This window comes from Leucoraja erinacea, chromosome 12 (genome assembly GCF_028641065.1).
Source record: "Leucoraja erinacea ecotype New England chromosome 12, Leri_hhj_1, whole genome shotgun sequence".
In the NCBI taxonomy this organism is placed as follows: domain Eukaryota; kingdom Metazoa; phylum Chordata; class Chondrichthyes; order Rajiformes; family Rajidae; genus Leucoraja; species Leucoraja erinaceus.
Window position 1 is genome coordinate 53,210,668 of NC_073388.1, and position 19,897 is coordinate 53,230,564.

The 19,897-nt window shown below is 45.2% G+C and overlaps 1 protein-coding gene across 3 annotated transcripts; it reads right to left on the reverse strand.

Annotated features, from left to right (window-relative positions):
• Window positions 1-4,017: 4,017 nt before the first annotated feature.
• LOC129702375 (protein Wnt-11b-like) lies at window positions 4,018-16,840 on the reverse strand. 3 transcript variants are annotated; one of them, XM_055644145.1, is made up of 6 exons: window positions 15,632-16,840; window positions 15,394-15,549; window positions 14,552-14,787; window positions 10,393-10,670; window positions 5,919-6,211; window positions 4,018-5,367 (listed from the first exon to the last, which is right to left on the reverse strand). In XM_055644145.1, exons 2-6 carry the CDS (start codon window positions 15,474-15,476, stop codon window positions 5,193-5,195), a joined length of 1,065 nt encoding a protein of 354 aa, XP_055500120.1. In that variant the 5' UTR covers window positions 15,477-15,549; window positions 15,632-16,840; the 3' UTR covers window positions 4,018-5,192. The 3 variants fall into 3 exon arrangements, with proteins under 3 accessions (XP_055500120.1, XP_055500118.1, XP_055500119.1); XM_055644143.1 differs by having other exon boundaries at window positions 15,637-16,839; XM_055644144.1 differs by having other exon boundaries at window positions 15,394-16,840.
• Window positions 16,841-19,897: the final 3,057 nt, after the last annotated feature.

Consider the following 19,897-nt stretch of genomic DNA (forward strand, 5'->3'; position numbering starts at 1 on the left):
CGATCGACTTCATTGGAGACTCTTGGACTAAATATAATTGGACTTTACTAGACTTTATCTTGCACTTTCGATTATTCCCTTAATCATGTATCTGATACTGTGTGAACGACCCGATTATAATCATGTATTGTCTTTCCATTGACTGGTTAGCACAAAACAAAAAGCTTTTCACTGTACCTTAGTACAATAGACAATAGACAATAGGTGCAGCAGTAGGCCATTCGGCCCTTCGAGCGTCTAGGACGATAGGGCACATCCTCAGAGCAATTTATTTCAGTAGAAGTCATTTATTCCTTGTGCATATTTAATATCCTATTATCCTTTCCATAAAAAAGTCTACATGGTCATTCAGACGTTTATGTTTTTCAGTGCATCCTTTATGACTTGAAAGCTTCATTGCATAGCAGTTTAGAAACTCAAAACTTCCTAATCCAGATAATTTCAAAAGAGGATCTCTAAAGGTGCTCTACAAGCCTATGGATAAACCTCACTTTCATTGTAACACACCATCCTTTAACAAAGCCTTCTTGATCCCAGGGAACCATTTACAAACCTAACTTTAAATTTCTCTTGAGAGATTTATCATGGCCTCATTAAGGCCGAGCTGGCTGTCCCTTGCAGCAACAGAGACAGGCAGAGCAGGGTCTTCATCACCCCAGCTCTGAGTGAGCCTGCCCCATACATTGCACTGTTGTTTGCAAATCTGTTGGCACCTTCAAAGCATAGTTTGCATGGACTGATAACCCTGCCTGAATCTGGCAACTGCAAGGATCACACATTTAAAAGCCCCTGGGAACTGATAGCAACCTTTAACATTGGCGATAGTAAGTTCCTCAGTGATGTGCTTCGGGGATTTATGGACATTGTCGGTTTTGTTTGAAGGGATGATAGGTTGTAACATCCATAGTCACAGCCAGCAAGAATCAACACCTTCAGAAGTTGGCAGAATAGTGGAGATGTCAATGACTTTAAGATTTGAGGGGTCTGCACACCAACATCAATAAAAGCCTGAAACGCAAGAGACTGCAAACTGCTGGAGGAACTCTGTGGGTCAGGCAGTACTGTGGAAGGAAATGAACAGTTGACATTTCAGTATGTGTAGGAAGGAACTGCAGATGCTGGTTTACACAGAAGGCACAAAATGCTGGAGTAACTCAGCAGGACAGGCAGCACCTCTGGATTGAGGAATGGGTGACGTTTTGGGTCGAGAGCCTTCTTCAAACCCTTCTTCAATAGGGTCTCGACCCAAAACGTCACTTACTCCTTCAATCCGGAGATACTGCCAATCCCGCTGAGTTACTCTAGAATTTTGTGTCTATCTTAGTTGACATTTCCGGTTCGGGCCCTTCGAAAGCCTGAGCGTTAGAAAGTGTAACACTTCAATTAACCACCTGGTGGTGCTACAACAAGTTAAAATATCTTGGCTACATTTTGCTTGCCAATAAGAGAAACAAACCATTTTATTTCAACTTTTACCTTTCTCGCTTGCTTTCATGTTTACATGCATGCCTGAGGCTAGGCTGCGTCTAGGGAAGGCTTTCTCTTAATACTTTTGTCAGTGGCCACGTGTCAAACATTGATTATACACCTGTTTAAGAAGGAACTGCAGATGCTGGAAAATCGAAGGTAGACACAAAAATGCAGGAGAAACTCTGCGGGTGAGGCAGCATCTCTGGAGAAAAGGAATAGGTGACGTTTCGAGTCCAGACCCTTATTCATACCTTTCTTATCTGCGTAATTTCCACTGTATGAAGTACAGTTGAGGAAGTCTTAATTTTATGACACTGCAGGCTGTTGATTATTTCTAAATAGATTGTTGAAAGTAACATGCAGCTCAATTTCTTGAGTTTAATGTTGTTCATGCTCTTCATAAGGTCTATGTTATTAACACATCTACTAATAAATTGCAACCATTTTATTGGTACAGGTGCACAACCTTTTATCCGACAGCCTTGGGACCAGACACTTTTCGTAATTCGGAATTTGTCGGCCTTCGGAATGGAATTTTTTTAGCGTGGATTTTAATGGCTGGCTCAGTGGTAGAGTGCTCAGCTCATATCCGCAAGGTCACGAGTTTGCGCCTTGATCCCGGCAGTTCCTCGGTCGCGAGTTTGAGTCTTCAATGTTGTTTTTTCTTGCAGAATAAATGTCTGTATGAAATGCAGTGTGTTGAATGAATTCCTGAATTTGTAAATGTGCCCGCAGCATTGAATCACCTCTTGCACTCATGTCACCCTAGCGGGGCTACATGCCCTAAGGCGACATTTTCACACTCTTATATCCATGTGCCGCAGAGGCGACGTGCGTTTGGCGCCAAACGTGAGCTTTGGTGTGCAGACGACATCCTGGAATAAAATGTCCGGTTTCTTCCAGGTAGGCGATATACCCTCCCGGGCAATATACCCTCCACTTCTCTTTTATGAAGGGGATTTAGTTCCCTTTTCTTCCAGGACCGACCGGAGGTTCCGCTGTCACCTCTGCGGGCCACACTCAGTGAACGCTCACTCAACTTTGTCTTGGGATTCCTACTCCCCCGCGCAATATACCCTCACCTTCTCTTTTATGAATGGGGATTTAGTTCCCCTTTCGTCGAGGACCGACCGGAGGTTCCGCTGTCACCTCTGCGGGCCGCCCTCGGTGAACGTCCTGTCTCCCTGTCCCTGGGATAGCAGGGGGCGATCAAACAGCACAATAACCCCCTCCAACTCCAGAGGAATCTGCTCCCCGATGGGCCTCTACGGCGACAAGTGGCAGTTCGCCCACAGCCCAAGCTGCGCGACCCCAAGAACAAGATGTACCTTGCACACCATCAGCTTCTGCCCCTACGGGGAGCGTGTTCCTCTGGAGTTGGAGCGGGGCTAGGCTGGAGTTGCTGATCTGGGATCTCCGTGGCACGTTGCAGTGGGCCTGGGGGTCGGTGTCCCTTGAGGGGGCACAGTGGCTTCTGGTGGTCCTGATATCTCCCGCTAGTTTGCAGTTTTCCTCTGGAGTTGGAACGGGGCTGGGCTGCTGCTGGCTGTGGGTCTCTGGGATCTCCGTGCTTGCAGTGGGCCTGGGGTCGGTGTCCCGTTGGTCCTGACGTCTCCGGTGACTGGCATCGCCGACATGAAGACAGTGCAAAGCCCCCACGCCGGTGCAATGGGGAGCTGGAGAGGGGAGGGAAGGGGTCACACACATGGCCAGGAAGCAGAGGGGTGTAGGTGGGGTGAAACTGAAGGGAGCGACAATCTGCTGCTCCCTGCCCGCTGAGTTAAAAAGTTCCCACGGTAGACTCACGATACACTGTGCATCGTGAGTCTTGCGTGGGAACTTTTTAACTCAGCGGGCAGGGAGCAGCAGATTGTCAATTATTAACCCTCCCGCGCAATATACCCTCACCTTCTCTTTTATGAATGGATATTTAGTTCCCCTTTCTTCGAGGACCAACCGGAGGTTCCGCTGTCACCTCTGCGGGCCGCCCTCGGTGAACGTTTTCAAGGACCTTTCTTCAAGGACTGAAAAAAATGTCCGCTATTCGGAGATTTTCGTTATTTGGATCTTCGGATAAAAGGTTGTGCACCTGTACCTCTGAAATGAACAGGTCAGCCAGCACTACTTTCAGAGCAAATATAAGGCATTGCAATTAAGAATTTCATTGCCAGTAAGAATGTCATTATTCTGTTTAAGGACATTTTTCAGTAAAACACTCTTGACTTGACTCTTGGTTGTATCAAATGGCTATTGGTGAACTGACTTAATGTGTAGGAAGGAACTGCAGATGCTGGTTTACACCAAAGATAGATCCAAAATGCTGCAGTAACTCTAGCAGGACAAGCAGCATCTCTGGATAGAAGGAATGGGTGACATTTCGGGTCGAGAGCCTTCTTCAGAATCCAGGCTGAAGAAGGGTCTCGACCCGAAACATCACCCATTCCTTCTATCCAGAGATGCTGCCTGTCCCGCTGGGTTACTCCAGCATTTTGTGCCCATCTTTGACTTAAGACTTAAGACTTTTGACTTAAATGTTCCCTACTGTCATTTTTCATCCTTTCTTTGTATTTGTGCAGTTTGTATCGACTGGAGGTTCCGTGGCACTAATTTACAGGAGTCCTGAGACACAGCAGGGGCGGAGATACAAGAATAAATTTGGATGGATGCTTAGGAATTTATTCAAGAAAATTCCCCCCATAAATTAACAATCCCATTCGTTCAAATATTTCACAGAACTTTTTAAAATGCTTTATTTAGCAAAATAAATAAGCAGACATTACAAAAACACAGAGTGGAGGGATGTTTTGGCTGCAACAATCCTGAAACTGTTAATATGGCAAAACTACCTTTCCCTGTGAGAATATTAACAATATCTTCACCAAAACTGGCTGCTTCAGTCTATGTGAAAAACATGCTCTCTCCCACCTCACCCCCACCCCCCACAAAAATCACATCTATAAATAAGAACTGACAGAACACTGGAAGCTTTACAACATTACAACCATGTCCTTTATCAAGTGGTAGGCTGGCACATTTATTATACACTGTAGTTGGCTCCAACACATTGGAATTTAACATATTTTATCAGTCTTCAAATTATATTCCCAACAAGATGGAGAGTGTGCTGTATCTTTGGGATCTCTTGTGCTGTACTGAAAATGTCACTGTCGGGATTTTGTGCGGATGTGTCCCAGTGCAGCGTTTGCTTGTCTCCGTGCTGTAGGGTGTGTGCCCTGTTTTAATGTTTCCCAGAGTAAGCGGCACTTCTTTTGACTGAGCTTTTATTCATCACTTCCTCTTTCTTCACCAATCGATCATTATTGATCACAGCTCGTTTCTCACTTCCATTCTCCTTTCTCGGTTATAACTGGCACTCGTGCTCACAAGCCTTTAGGCTGTCCACCAGCTCGCCGAACACAGCAAAGGAACAAAGGAATCTTTGCGACAATTGAAGATGTGCCCATTCGCCAACCTTTTGAAGATAATTAGCAAGAGGAGAGGGCATACACAAAGAGTCCTTCCTCTTGACTTCTTGATTTTGACTCCTTTTCTTTCAAAATAGATATTTTAATCTAAATTCCACTCGTTTTCCCAGTAGTATCCAAGGAACATTGGTCTTACTTTGGCAACCAGTCTCCAGGCTTTTAAATCATACCCTATTGTTTATGTCCTCAGATATTGCAGTGCTATGATGCCTTTTTGTCCTGCAGATTCCTTGGGAGTTACTTACACACGTATCTCTCTGCAGTCCTTTCACACTTTTTGCATGTTACGTAACAGCACCAGTGATATTTGCAGCTGCATCTCTCAATAATCGTCTCTGTGTATGCATTATATCCCCGGCCACAACACATGAGGTTACAGCTGTCACTGCCTAGCGACGTTTTGTTGCATTGTCTGCGTTTGAAGCAAATTAAAGATGATCAGTTAAAGGACCATAGCAGATATATATCATGTCATTAGATTTGTAAACTGCTGCATACATGTCTTTATTAGAAAGGCAGACCAGGCTGGAAACACTCACTGAAGAAGCACTCGGGTACATGGATAGGATAGGTTTAGAGAGATATGGGCCAAATGCAGGAAGGTAGGACTAGTGTAGATGGAACGTGTTGGCCAGTGTGGGCAAGATGGGCCTGTTTCCACACTGTAAACATCACCCATTCCATCTCTCCAGAGATGCTGCCTGTCCCTCTGAGTTACTCCAGCTTTTCATGTCTAAGACGACTTTGCTGGTATGCCTTGGGTGGAGGAGGGATGGAGAGAGAGGGGAGGTAAGGGTTACTTGGTTAGATAAATCAATATTAATACCGCTGGGTTGTCAGGTGACTTGCCAAAGATGGCAGATTTGGAATTGTATCTCAGCTTGAAGAGGAGGAAAGCCATTTCATCTTGAATAAAATAATACATACAGAAAATGGACAAGTACCAGTTAACCTGGTCCCTACCTCTCTTGAGTGCCATAGGAGCCTTGTTTTTCATTCGCTGTACAGTAGTCAGGTGAGCCCACCAGGTATATCAGCTCGCTCTCCCTCACTGGCCTTATGTCCAGCTCTTTAGGCACCAGCTGCTTCTTAGTGCCGACATGACGGTGGATCACTCTGGTGGCTGCCAGGTACTTGGCTTTCAGCTCCGTAGCAATTTTGTGTAGACCCTGTAATCCCTTCCAGCAGGTTTTCACCGAACAGGAACCAGAAACACCATGGCACTTGCATTTGGTTTCCAATGAATCGATCAACACCTGTTAGAAGAGAATAGACGTCTCTTATAGGCAGATTAAGCACAGATACAGCCACTCAGTGCTTGCACACACTATGCAGCCCAACTTAATCTTGCCAGGTAAGGTTCCACGTCAAATGCTCTATATGTTATCAAAGATATCCACCCACCCCACAAATCTATGCTCCAGAACTTCTGGAATATGTCCCGTCCTCTATTGGCCCCAGTAGCAGAGGTACCTATTTCTGTGGAGAATATTTGATCGTCCCTGTTTGACTGGAAACTCAGTTTTGACTGATGGAAATAATCAGCCAACGCCGGAATTATAATAAATATCAAACCACGTTCAGATGAGGGTAGTTCACCTATCACATTGCATCAATAACCTGCGCCAATCGTAGAGAATTCTACAATATTTACTGTGACCTTGCTCCAGCTCCAACAGCATGGTGGCATAGCGGTAAAGCTACTGCCTTGCAGCGCCAGTGACCCGGGTTCGATCCCGACTACAGCCGTTTCTTTGTACGGAGTTTGTACGTTCTCCCCGTGACCTGCGTGGGTGAGTTTTTCCGCGATTTTCGGTTTCCTCCCACACTCCAAAGACGTACAGGTTTGTAGGTTAATTGGCTTGGTATAAATGTACAAATTGTCCCAAGTGTGTGTAGGGTATAGTTAATGTACAGGGATCGCTGGTCAGATCAGTCTTGGTGGGCCGTAAGGCCTGTTTCGGCCCTAAACTAAACGAAGACCTCCTCCAACTTTTGATTTTCTATCTTGAGTCTCTCTTTTGTGCCAAACTCCCTGGTCCCAATCCACCAAGTTCATCAATCAGCCTTCGCCTTTGAGAATCTCTTTAGGCTTCATACGTCAGAAACCTGTTTCAAATGCCTTCATGAAACCTATCACCAGGTAAATAGCCAATGGCCCCCAACTATTTAGCTTTTATCTTTGTTATGTGGTTTGAAACATTTCATTCACTAGATTAAACATGCAGTGATGAAGGCTAGTTGTTCATATTGGGTTCTAATGGAAAACCCATGATTTATATGGAGATTTTTATATTATTTATTTGTTTTTCAGGATCTGGTTGTCACCAGCAAGACCCAACATTTATTCCTCATCCTTAACTATCCATGAGAAAGTGCTGGCTAGTTCCTGCTTGAGCTGCTGTGGTGCTTGTGAAGGCACTCCTAATGTTAGCTCGGGCAGTTCTGGGATTTTGAGGCAGCAACAATAAAGGGCTGGCAATATTTTTCCAAATTGGACTGGTATATGACTTGGAGAAACCAGTGTGCCTGCTGCCCTTGTCCTTCTTAGTGGTTGAGGCCACAGCTTTATAAATTGCTGTTGGGAGTAACCTGGGTGAGTAACTACCTAGCAATTTTATGGATGCTTAGTTTAGTTTAGAGATGCAGCACGGAAACAAACACTTTGGCCCGCCGAGTCCATGCCAACCATCGATCACCTGTTCACACTAGTTCCATGTTATCCCACCTTTGTACACACACTGCCTACACACTCCGGCACATTTACTGAGGACAATTAATCTACAAACCCACACTTCTTTCAGATTTAGGACAAAACTGGAGCATCTGGAGGAAACCCACATGGACATGGAGAACATGCAAACTCCACACAGACAGCAGCCAAGGTCAGGATCAAATCGGGGTCTCTGGTGCTGTGAGGCAGCGGCTCTTAACAGCTGCACCACCCACACAGCTACAGTATGGATGGTGCATACTGCAGCCACTGTGCATTGCTGATATACAGAGAATGGGGGATGGGAAGTAATCATTGTCTTGAATGGTAGACACAATGAATTGCAGATGCTGGTTTACCAAACACACATTATGCTGCAGTATCTCAGGAGGTCAGGCAGCATCTCTGGAGAACATGCATTGGTCAGGACCCTGCTCAGTGATAAAGAGTGCATACTTTGCATTGACTGAAGCCCAGAATCAATCTGACATCTTCACTCATCTTGTATTGAGGAAATGTAATCATTCATCATGCCCAAGCATTGTCAAGAGGCCGACGAAGGGTCCCAAAACAAAACATCACCTAACCTTGTTCCACATAGATGCTGCCTGACCCCAGCATTTTGTGTCTCTTTATATCCAGAGTGGTGGTGAGCTTTTTGAGTGCTATGCACATCTGAGTAGGTGTAGATTATTCAGTCACATCCCTGAATTGTGCTTTGCAGATGGTGGAAATGTGTTGGGGTGACAGAGGGAAGACAACAAGGCAGCCAGTCTGTCTCTTGTAGCCATGGTATTTATTCATGCAGCTGGTGCAGTCAAAGGTAGAGAACTCAGCTATGGTAATGCAGTGATTGTCAATGTAGTTAAGGTGCTCTCATTTTACATCTATTATCCAGCACGTTTATACCGGTTGTTTTACTATTCATCACCCTGTCTGATGTACATGGGCGAGACCAAGTGTAGACTTGGCAACCATTTCACCAGAACACTTGCGTTCGGTCCACCAAGGCCTACTGGAGCTCCCAGTTGCTAACCATTTTAACTTCCCTTTCAATTCCCATACTGACCTTTCTGTCCTGGACCTCTTCCATTGCCTTAGTCAGGCCACATGGAAACTGGAGGGACTGTGCCTCATATTCCTCTTGGACAGCTTACAACCCAAGGGTATAAACATTGATTTTTCCCACTTTTTGATAACCTCTAACAACCCCATTCTCCCCCAGAATTGGTTTACTCTCTCTCTCCCTCCCTCTCTCCCTCCCTCGCTCCCTCCACGAGTTACTCCTGCACTGTTGTTTTTTTATATATTGCCTGTCTTGCCGTGTGCAGGCAAGAGCTACTTCCTTTGTTGAAATACAGCGCTTACTTAATCCCAGATCAAATGCATGCTCATGCGCCTCAAATGGTGTCTTCTGTTATTGTAATGTTGTGTTGAATGTATGTATTTATGGGTCCTGTTTTGATGCCTTAAAGATAACTTTTCAAGTCTCTTTTAACATTTATGTGATGCTGTAAACGGAGCTGCTACAATGCAAAACAAATTTCAGACTTAATGTTCTGACAATAAAGTAATATCGTATCGTATCGTAAGAGTTGTTAAATGAAGTTGAATATTATGCGATTATAAGCGGACTTCCCCATTTTCTGACTTTATGATGAGATTAAGGTTTTTGATGTCGATGACTGGGCCCAGGACATGTACTGAAGGGGGTCCTGTTGTAACACTGTGTGGCTGGGATAATTAACCTCCAACAAGAAGAACCATCTTCCTGTTTGAAATGACAACAACTAACATGTGTTTTCTCCTTAAATGAAGTCTATTGCTTGGAGTTCACCAGGACTACTTGATGCTATACTTGTTCAAATGTTGCACATTTTATGTGTATGTTGCTCTTATACAAACCATGTGACATGGAGGTAATATCAAATAGCTATAGGTTTGTATTCATTGTATCTTGAGTACAGCCATTACTCGAACAATGGGCTGTTGAACATGTGTGGGTTCATACTCGTAGCAGGTGGTGTAATTATGAGACCATGTAAATCTTTCATGTTAAAACAGTAGATGCAAAAGATACACCATTTGGCAGAATTGACGGTGGAATCTTTACTATGGCTATGCATTTAGTGAGCTGTAGACACCAGGAACTTCAGATGCAGGTTTACAAAACAGACACAGACAGTGCTAGAGGGACTCAGCAGGGCAGGCAGCATCTCTGGTTAACATGGACAGGTGGTGTTTTGGGTCAGGACCCTTCTTCATTAGTGAACTAAGTTGTGTGATGCAGATTGACACTATTGTGAAACTGCGCAGTGAAATAATGCTTGCTTATACTGGCCCCGTTATGGAACATTGACATGAATAGGAAATACAGGCCACCCGTTACATTGTGAACACCCAACTTATGGACATGTGCATGAGCTCCCATGATATTATAAAATTCAAAAGTTCAACTTATGTGCATATGTGTGTTCATACAAACAGCAGAACTGGTTTCCTCTCTCCCCTCCCCCTCTCCATTTTTAGTCATTGTTGTTTCAAATCAGTTTTGTGCCTTTGATACAGTCCCTTGCCATACTGGAGGTAATGGTCATCATATCGAGTGCGTTTTGTGTCTTTACCAACTTATGGACAAAATTGACTTATGGCCATCTGCACATTCATTACTCATAGACAGTGTAACCAGCAGGAGCAAGGCATTGCAACTCATTGTCCATTTACCTGTCTGCCGACTTCATTGTTGTGCATGTTCATCAGCCTGTTGGCCTGAGTTCCAGTCCTACCTCCTTTCATTGGTGCATCTGCAAAGACCGAGCCCAGCTGCAGTCCGTAGCGGAGGTTGTCTCCACAGCCGCCCCACCTGAAGTCAGGCCCCGACACCTCTGCTGGGATCACACCACAGGAGCAAGTGGGCAACTCCCCCGAGGCACAGAACTGGGCGATAGAGTGACTGAGGGCAGCAGAGGAGAGGGCGTAGACAAAGGATGACTCCCTTGTTCCTGTAGTAGATGCAAGATAGAACACATCCATGAGATATGCAGGTAATGCCTAAACCTTACATTTGAAGACTGCAGCCCAGGATCAGCTGCATTTCTGATAGCCGGCCTGATAAATAGTTACGTACATGAAGAAATTGCAGATGCTGGTTTCCACCAAAAATAGGTGCAAAATGCTGGAGTAACTCAGCGGGTCAGGCATCAACTCTGGAGAAAAGACATAGATGGCGTGACGTTTCGGGTCGAGGATCTTCATCAGTGTCGGATGAAGGATCTCGATCCAAATCGCCACCTATTTTCCTTTATAAATATCCACCTCAGAAGGACAGCAAAAGTAATAAATATTGTTTTCAACTAAATCAGAAAACAATCTTATTTAGTTACGTATCTATAAATAGCTGAAGAAACAATTTTTGGATTTTTGTCCTCATTGCAATGCTTGGCTATTATTTCAATATTCTCAATTATCCTTATGTTTCATGGATGTTTTAAATCCATGGATATAACATGAAAATGTACATCTCCAATGAAGCATCCCTCTCCATGGTCAATGGCTATTTTCAACTCAAACCCAGGTCCCAAACGTTAAATAACAAATATCCAGAGACTTTCCCGTTTTAGAATTCCTTTAATATTTGATACGGCTATAAATATTTCAGCTTTCAACTAGTTAATAAAGCAGACCTGTAGCAAATAATGGGTGTAATATTTTATTGGTAAAATGCAAAACTGCTGGAAGAATTCAGCTGGGTAAGACAGCATCTGGGCAGGGAATGAACAGATGATGTTTCAGAAGGAAAATCCCAACCTTAATACGTTGCCTATCCGTTCCCTCCCCAGATGCTGCCTGACCCACTGTTCTTCCAGCACTTTAGATTTGCTCAAGATTCCAAGATCCACAGTCTCCCATGTCTCTATTCATGGCATTTTCTGATGCTTGGCAATGCTTTTCATGTACTGTATATTAAAGGATTAGATGTTTCTGATTTCTCCAACAGTTGTCCTTCCTGTTGCTAATACCTCATTGAGATTGCCAATTTATTCATATTCACCTAATAAAAGGTGTTGTGATAGGGTCTCCCCTTTTTTGCATAATTACACATGGTCCTCGAGGTAAAGCTTTAGTGGTGCTAACCATACACCAGACTCCTGGCAGTTTGAACTGAGAAGATAGCAAATACTTGCTGAATTAAATAAATGGTAATTCAAAGTTCACAAATATAACTTAAAACAATCCCTCTGGCCAACTGTAGCTATGAATTACCATTTATTTAATTGCCTTTCAAAGATTCTTGTCTGAACAGCTGAAAAAGGCTGAGAATGTCATTTTGGTGAAGGTACCTCCACTGCATTTGGAACCAGCAAAATTTGAAGGAAGAGCAATATATTTACAAGATGCAATGGTCGACAACTTTGAGGGAAACACAAGTTGTGTTAAGGAACTAAGAAACTGGGTGGTGTTGCAAAGCACCTGAAAGCATTGTTCCAAGTGGTAGAGGCTGGAGATGAGGGAAATTTAGGCTAGATTAGTAACTGCCGATACCATTCATTTGCGGTGGGGAGAATGCATGTTTGGGTCGAAGTTAGACACAAAATGCTGGAGTAACTCTGCAGGACAGGCAGCATCTCTGAAGTAGGACTGGGTGATGTTTCGGGTCGAGACCCATCTTTCTTTCTACATATGAATGTTTAGGTGCTGGATAGGGTAACAATCGGGTGGGCTGCTTTGTCCTGGATGGTGCTAAACTTCTTGCCTGTTGTTGGGTCTGAATTCATCCAGACAAGTGAAGAGTGTTCTGCCAAGTTCCTGATTTGGGTCGTAGATGGCGATAAGGTTTAGGGATATCAGAGGGCGTGTTAGTCATCACAGGATACCTCTGGCCTATTTTTATAGCTATTATTCATGCAAATTATTTATTGAAATATCACCTAATGCTTTACGGGGTAGACGTGGGCAATGGCCACAAACTTGCACAAATTAGTAAACGTATAAAAATATTTAATGAACATTTTAAGGAACATTTGGCTCGACTACAGGCGTCTGTGGGCTGAATGCACCACAGATGCCAGAGCAAGGCAACAGGAATGCTATTGACTGCACTCAGTTCATGGGCTGAAGGAGATAGCAATGTAACCACACCATGAAAAGAAAGAACTGCATTTTGTTTGCATTTTACTGCCCCAGCTTGTGTCAACATTGAGAGCCAGGAGAGTAGTTTTGAAATGCATCACACAAATGTAAAAAGTTTCAATGCTAATTTTCACACATTTCTAGTGAACAGATGATCTATTTTAATGATGCCTTACTTGTTATGACAACGTACTTATATTTTAAAATAAATATTGGCTGTGCCTCCAGAGACAACTCCTTTGCCACCAAATAATGCTATGGAATCTTTTACGACATGCTGCTAAAAGCAAGCAAAAGCTCATTTTAAATGGTCTTGTGGCAGGCAGCTCTCCCACAGCAAGGAACTAGATGGCAAGGAAGCCAGCACTTCCAAGTACGATTTAACCACAACATTCCAACGTAGAAGGGAACCACAAGGGACACATTGAAGTCCTTCCAAGGTTAGCAAATTGATTTGAAATAATCACTTCATTGGGTTGGAGGCTATATGAAACATCCTGAAGTCTGGGTGTAATATTCCATGAAAAGTCATCATCAAAAAACCATTGCACTTATGACTGAAGGAACTTTCATATTTCACAATTATTTGAGAATTGGTGTTTACAAATCCTTCTTTAAGTCATGGATTGCAACTCGGGACATTTACATGCAGCGTGATTTTAATAAACCCAGACAGCACGAACAAAGGTCTGATCTTTGATGCTCCCTTTTTTCCTCAGACATTGTGCATGGGCACAGTTCAGCACATTCCCCATCTCACTCATGCACGACAGCCCTTTACTCTCATACACCCTTGTCTTATCCAGCCCGTATAAAGGATGCCACTCTTTTGTTTTATTTAACAACCATTCAATGGCAGACAATACACAGAAAGACATTACTCAGAGAAATATCATGAAGGCGCTGAGTATGATTCTCACTGAATCCACTCTGGGTGTATTGATATGGTATGCGTGGGAAACAACACACCAGTGTGGACTTAAATTAGCTCCACATAGAAATACCCAATTTGGATGTATATGCACCCTGAGCAGTTAAATGGGGTTGAACCCAATATGCCAACAAGCTATCTATATTGCATCCAACACCAAGCCCTCTCGACAGTTGTTATCCCCATTGGATGGCATTTTGTCTTGCTTTTCCAACTTCATACTTAAAATATTCTTCATTTTTTAAATTCCCTCATATTCTCATCAACCCTCCGGATCCCCTCTGAAACCAATTCTCCAGCATCCTCAATCACCCAACTACATGGTTAGATCCAACCACCAGCCTCCCAGGCTCCAAGTTCTGAAGTTGAAGCTCGAAGACCTCCTTAACTGAGGCAGTGCTATGTTGTATTTCTAAGAGCATGCAAGTGGAAGTCCTACCCGGTTTCCATCCACCAACCAACATTGCTGGAATAGGGAATCTCTTTGCCGGGGGTCATTGGGTTCACAGTAATTGCCGAGAACAATTCTTAGGGCTAACGGGATCAAGGGATATGGGAAGAAAGCAGGGACAGGCTACCGATTCTGGATGATCAGCCATGATCATGTTGAATGGCGGTGCTGGCTCGAAGGGCCGAATGACCTCCTCCTGCACCTATTTTCTACGTTGTCTCAGATTATGTGCATCACCCATCAAATGCCGCATCCTGGTCTCAACATGTGATATGCGTTTGTTTTTTTTCTTTGGGACGGCCATATACTACACATGGTGTGAAGCTGAATCTACAATTTGGCTAAAATTACCCCCCAAAAATGCGCGTTACCTCGGTTTAAATCCGGATTGAAATGGGGCGCTAAATGAACGGAGGAGCAGTTCCACCTCATGTCGGCCATGGTATTCTGGCACACTAGCCACGTCTGCTTGGCCGCGAACACTGTGCTGTGCATGAGCTCCAGGTTCCTCCGGCAGAGCTGCATCTGATCCGGCACCAGACACGACGCCACTTTACAATGTTGAGTCTGGTTCCAGCCCAAAGCTGCGCCGCTCACCGCGATGCCACTGTTAATCAGAAAACGGTTATGCTTGTGTTATCTCATCTTCTGCTTCAATAGGGGCGATTCAAGAGACACCGTCAGCAAAACATATTACCGCAACTTACTAAATTCAATCTGGAAGAATTTCAAAGCCAATGCCAGTGAGTCAAAACCCAGTGATATACTAATGTTGGTAAAGGTTTTTATTTGCATAGATTAAACGAGAGGTTAGTTGAAACAGGTGCTAGGACAGCATTTAAAAGACATTTGTTTACACCGAAGACACACAAAATGCTGGAATGGGTGACGTTTCGGGTTGAGACCCTTCTTCAGAAAAGGCATGTATTCAGTAACGTGGATAGAAAAGATTTAGAGGGATATATGTGCCAAACGCGGCCAAACAAGCTTATTATGGGGGCATCATGGGCTCGATGGGCCGAAGGGCCTGTTTGCATGCTGTATGATTTTGTGACTTTGCTATTAGCTAGAATACAATGTTGATTTTATTTTTAACGAACGAATACACCTCCTCTTGGCGCTGACTGTGGGTTGCGGCGGTGACAGACAGACAGACAGACAGACAGACAGACAGACAGACAGACAGACAGAGACAGCGCTGTGCGCTACTTACAGCCAGTGGATTGCGCTGCACAGTCGCCACTGGAGCAACGCCAGGATACCGCAGCCAATCCAAACAACCATCTCCAATCCCATTCCCCACCGAAAAAAACAGCCAGATAACCAGCGCCGTCACCCAGCTGCCAAACTCGCCCGTTCCTGCCAAGACCTGGAATAACACAGAAAGTTTGTAAACACAGTGAGACGCTGCATTAAGCTCAACAAGGCTTGAAGGGCATCGCGGCGTTAACCTTGCCTTCCTCGGGGCGAGTTGGTGAAACTGTCCGAAGTCAAAAAGCCGAACCGGGGGGCAGAAATTCTTCGGACTGAGGCAGGTCGCCCTCCGCTGTGGGCTTGGCTGGTTTTACTAAAGTCCTTTACTCGAGTCCTTGTTGTCAAACACAGCGCGCTTTAATCCCAGAGTACATGCGTTTCTTCTCTCCCTCTCTCTGTTTAACGCGTGCTTATGTTAACTTTATTTTCCACCCAGTCAGTCCTGCTTCTTGTGCTCGGAACCCGTCCAGCTTGCAGCAAGATCTCTCTTGGAGTTAGCGAGCTGCCCGCAAGTGCCTGCTTTATAGCCGAGCATGACGCGGCCGTCCCCGCTGCTCGCCAACGATGTGGATTTCAGGTGTAATGAATGGAGCTGCCGGCAGCTGGACATCAAAGCGTAAAGGGACAGACGGGATTCCTATGCATTTTAATCTCGGACTGGGCCAATACACACCCCCGTCCTCCGGGTTTGCTTCGGGATACTTCGCCAGGACATTTGTCATTGTGTTTCGGGCTCTCTTTGAAATTCACGTATCCCCATCAGGAGTTTTTAAAAAATGCCTTTCCTCCCCAGTCCAATCTCAAAGGTTGCCACTATTTAATTAATTGTATGAAATGCTTTCACCCAAAGCACCAGATAAACAAATTAAACAATATATTCTAATTCCTTCTCTCTAGAGATGCTGTCTGTCCCGCGACGTTATCCCAGTGTCTACCTTCTTACACAATATATGATTGCCCTCTGTTGAACAGTTATCGAAAAAGAGTGGCCCTCTAAAGTAAAACAACTTTGAATTAATTCTAAGACCACAGCGTTTAATGCGCAGGTGACCCCTAAATAGTTTGCAAGAAAACGCTGACAATTAAATGTATTCCCGAAATATTGGGATTTACTCTCAAGAACAGGTAAAAGAAACCCTGACTTTCGTGTGCGGGGCTACTCGTACAGAACCAGTTGTATCTTCACTTGTTGTGGGGTTGTGAGACGGTTTTAGAAATGGTCATACCGTGGCAGTATGAATACAAACACGATATGACGGAACTTTATTTATCCCAGGAGGGAAATTGATCTGCCAACAGTCCTAAAATACATGAAACGTGAAATTAAAGTGACGAGTAATAAAACAATACTGTTCTGGTGTACAATACTGTACAATGTCTATTGATATCGTCGCTTCCACTGTACGCAATCGGGGGAAAGGTGATTTAAATTACTGCTTATTCCATTTATCCCGGTCACGGCCCAAAACGTCACCTATTCCTTCTCTCCAGCGATGCTATCTGACCCGCTGAGTTACTTCAATTTTTTGTGTCTACCTTCCTACGTATAATTAATTTAACCTTCATATCGGGGCCCCATCGCTGATGTAAGGCGAAAAGTCTTGCTTTAAAGGTAGACTTGTTTTGATCTGAATTATCTTTGAAATGCCTTTGAAATGAAAGTTGCCAAACACGAAATTAGCATGAGACTGGGACAGGGATGAAACAAACAGTGGCGGCGCTGTCTCAGCACAAGAGGGAGGGAGCATGCCGGCATCTCATATATCCCCGAGTTTTGTGAGATTAACGGTGGGCAGAAGGTTACCCCGAGAAAGTGAATTAGCAAATAAATCTATATATGCAAATTAATCGTGTTACAAATAGCTTTAGTGTTAAACATGAAAATAATGTTATACTTTTACTTTGTCATACCTGTGTTTGTTCATAAGTGATAGGAGAAGAATTAAGCCATTCGGCCCATCAAGTCTACTCCGCCACTCAATCATGGCTGATCTATCTTTTCCTCTCAAAACCATTCTGCCTTCTCCCCATAACCCCCCGACACCCTTAAGGGCCTGTCCCATGAGCATGCGACTCCAAGCGGCAAGCGCGACCTAACGTGGTCGCTTGAGCCGTACGGCCTGGCGGGGCCGGTCGCACTTCGATCGCTGGAGCCGTATGGAGTTGTGCGGAGCTGGTCCCGACATTGCGCGGGGCTCTGAAAAACTGACCGGGTTCAAAAATTCTGCACGGCAACGGCCTGCCGGCCCACAGCCACCTCGACGCTGTACGCAATGCCTCGATGCCGTGTGCACCGCCTCGACGGGCGTGCGCAGCGTCTTGACGCCGTACGTCACGCGAGAACTTCCCACAGACTTCGCTCGAACTTCACGTCACTCACTCAACCTCCGCGCGGCCGCCGCTTCCGGAACATGTTTCCTGCCTTTAGCGTGCCGAAACCCTTAACAATCTTATATGTTTCAATGAGATATCCTCTCATCCTTCTAAACTCCACAGCGTATAAGCCCAGCTGATCCATTCTCTCAGCATATGACAGTCCCGCCATCCCGGGAATTAACTTTGTAAACCTACGCTGCACTCCCTCAATAGCAAGAATGTTCTTCCTCAAATTAGGGGACCAAAACTGCACACAATACTCCAGGTGTGGTTTCATTAGGGCTCTGTACAACTGCAGAAGGAGTTAGATACTAGGATGTATCTTGTATCTTGTATCTTGTGTTGATGTACCAGGGTGTACGGGTGTCCAGCTGGGTGAATGGTAATTCACACATTTCCAATGTTTATTCAACCTAACATTCTTCAAGCATCAAGTTAACATTCCCCCTCCTCTGGCACAGCTCATCCCTTCAAAACTGTAAATATATGAAGCATTCCATTCACATATTCTCATTGTAGGGAGCAAAGCAAAGCATTACATTTACATGATATCATGGTTTCACTTTTCATGTACATCCATTCAACATAAAATTGGATTAGTAGACAATTCACCCACCCAGCGCCTACTGTGCCACTCAACAAGATGCTGTTAATCTTCCACCTCTACGCAATTTTTCTGCCTTTTCCCTCAAACCCTCCCCCACAACAATTTTTCAAACCCAGTTTTAAATGGTACCCATGACTGAACCTCCACTATCCTCCAGGGCAGAGAGCTTTAAAAGTTTGCCATCCTTTGATGAAATGCTGCCTAATATCGGTCCTAAATTGCCTGTTTTTTGTTTTTACTGTGACCCCTTATTCTAGACTCTTTGAGCAGGAAAGCACCCAAAATCCTCTAAAACGATTGTACATTACATTGTAAAGAAGGTCTGATGTGGACCGATACAGCAGAAGGTCATAAGGTATGAGTAGAATGAGGCCATTCGGCCCATCAAGTCTACTCCACCATTCAATCATGGCTGATCTATAGTCTCTCTCCCTCCTAACCCCATTATCCTGCTTTCTCCCCATAACCTCTGACACCCGTACTAATCAAGAGGCAGTGGTGCCACGAGCAGACCCAAAATGCTGGAGTAACTCAGCGGGACAGGCAAATGGGTCGAGACCCTTCTTCAGGCTGCAAATCAGGGGAGAGCGGGAGACAGAGATATGGAAGGATAAGGTGTGAAAACGAGACATCAAAGGGGACGAAGCTCAAGGAACATGTAGAATAGAGTACAATCACACGTGCTTGTGGGAGCGAGTCCGTGTTAAATCGTGGTCGTGGAGTCTGAGAGCAGGAGGTGCCACAGAGGGGGAGCAGCGAGAGAGGATGTTGCAGATTGTTAAGGGCTTGGACACGCTAGAGGCAGGAAACATGTTCCCGATGTTGGGGGAGTCCAGAACCAGGGGCCACCATTTAAGAAGAAGGAGTAAGCCATTGGGGAGGAACCATCTTGGTGAACGGCTGCTAGCCAGCAGCCGTCCGTTTTAAATTAGTTTTTTTTATAGTTTTTAGTGAGTCCTGTTTTTTGTTTGCAGGGGATATGGACTTTTTTTAATGTGGGGGATAGGTGTAACTTTACTTCTAGGTCTCTACCTGGTCGGTGAGGCAGCCTTTTCTCCGGGCAGCCTGTCGACCCGTCCTCGTGGCCTACCTTGTCGGCTTGGAGCGCCGTTTCCTGGCGGGGACTGCCCAGCACCTCGGCCTCGGCGGCGGCACAGCGCTGGAATGCCATCGCGGAGTGGAGCGGGCGATGCCTTGCCTGGGTCGCTGCGCTGGAGCGACGCGCTGGAGCTCTGGCGAGCTGGACCGCCGAGAGCAACATCTCCGGGCTGCGGAGCGGAGAGGCGGCGTGCGGAGAGGCGGCAGTGCGGAGAGGCGGCGCCAACTTTATCATCGGGAGCCTGGGAGCTCCAAACCGGTGCGGCCTTGTCGGCTTCGGCAGCCGCGGGCTCCAACCAGGAAGTGGCCATTCCAGGTGGCCCAGCTGCCGAAAGGACTCTACCGACCCCGGGGCAAGACCACCTGGTGAGAACGGCCAGGG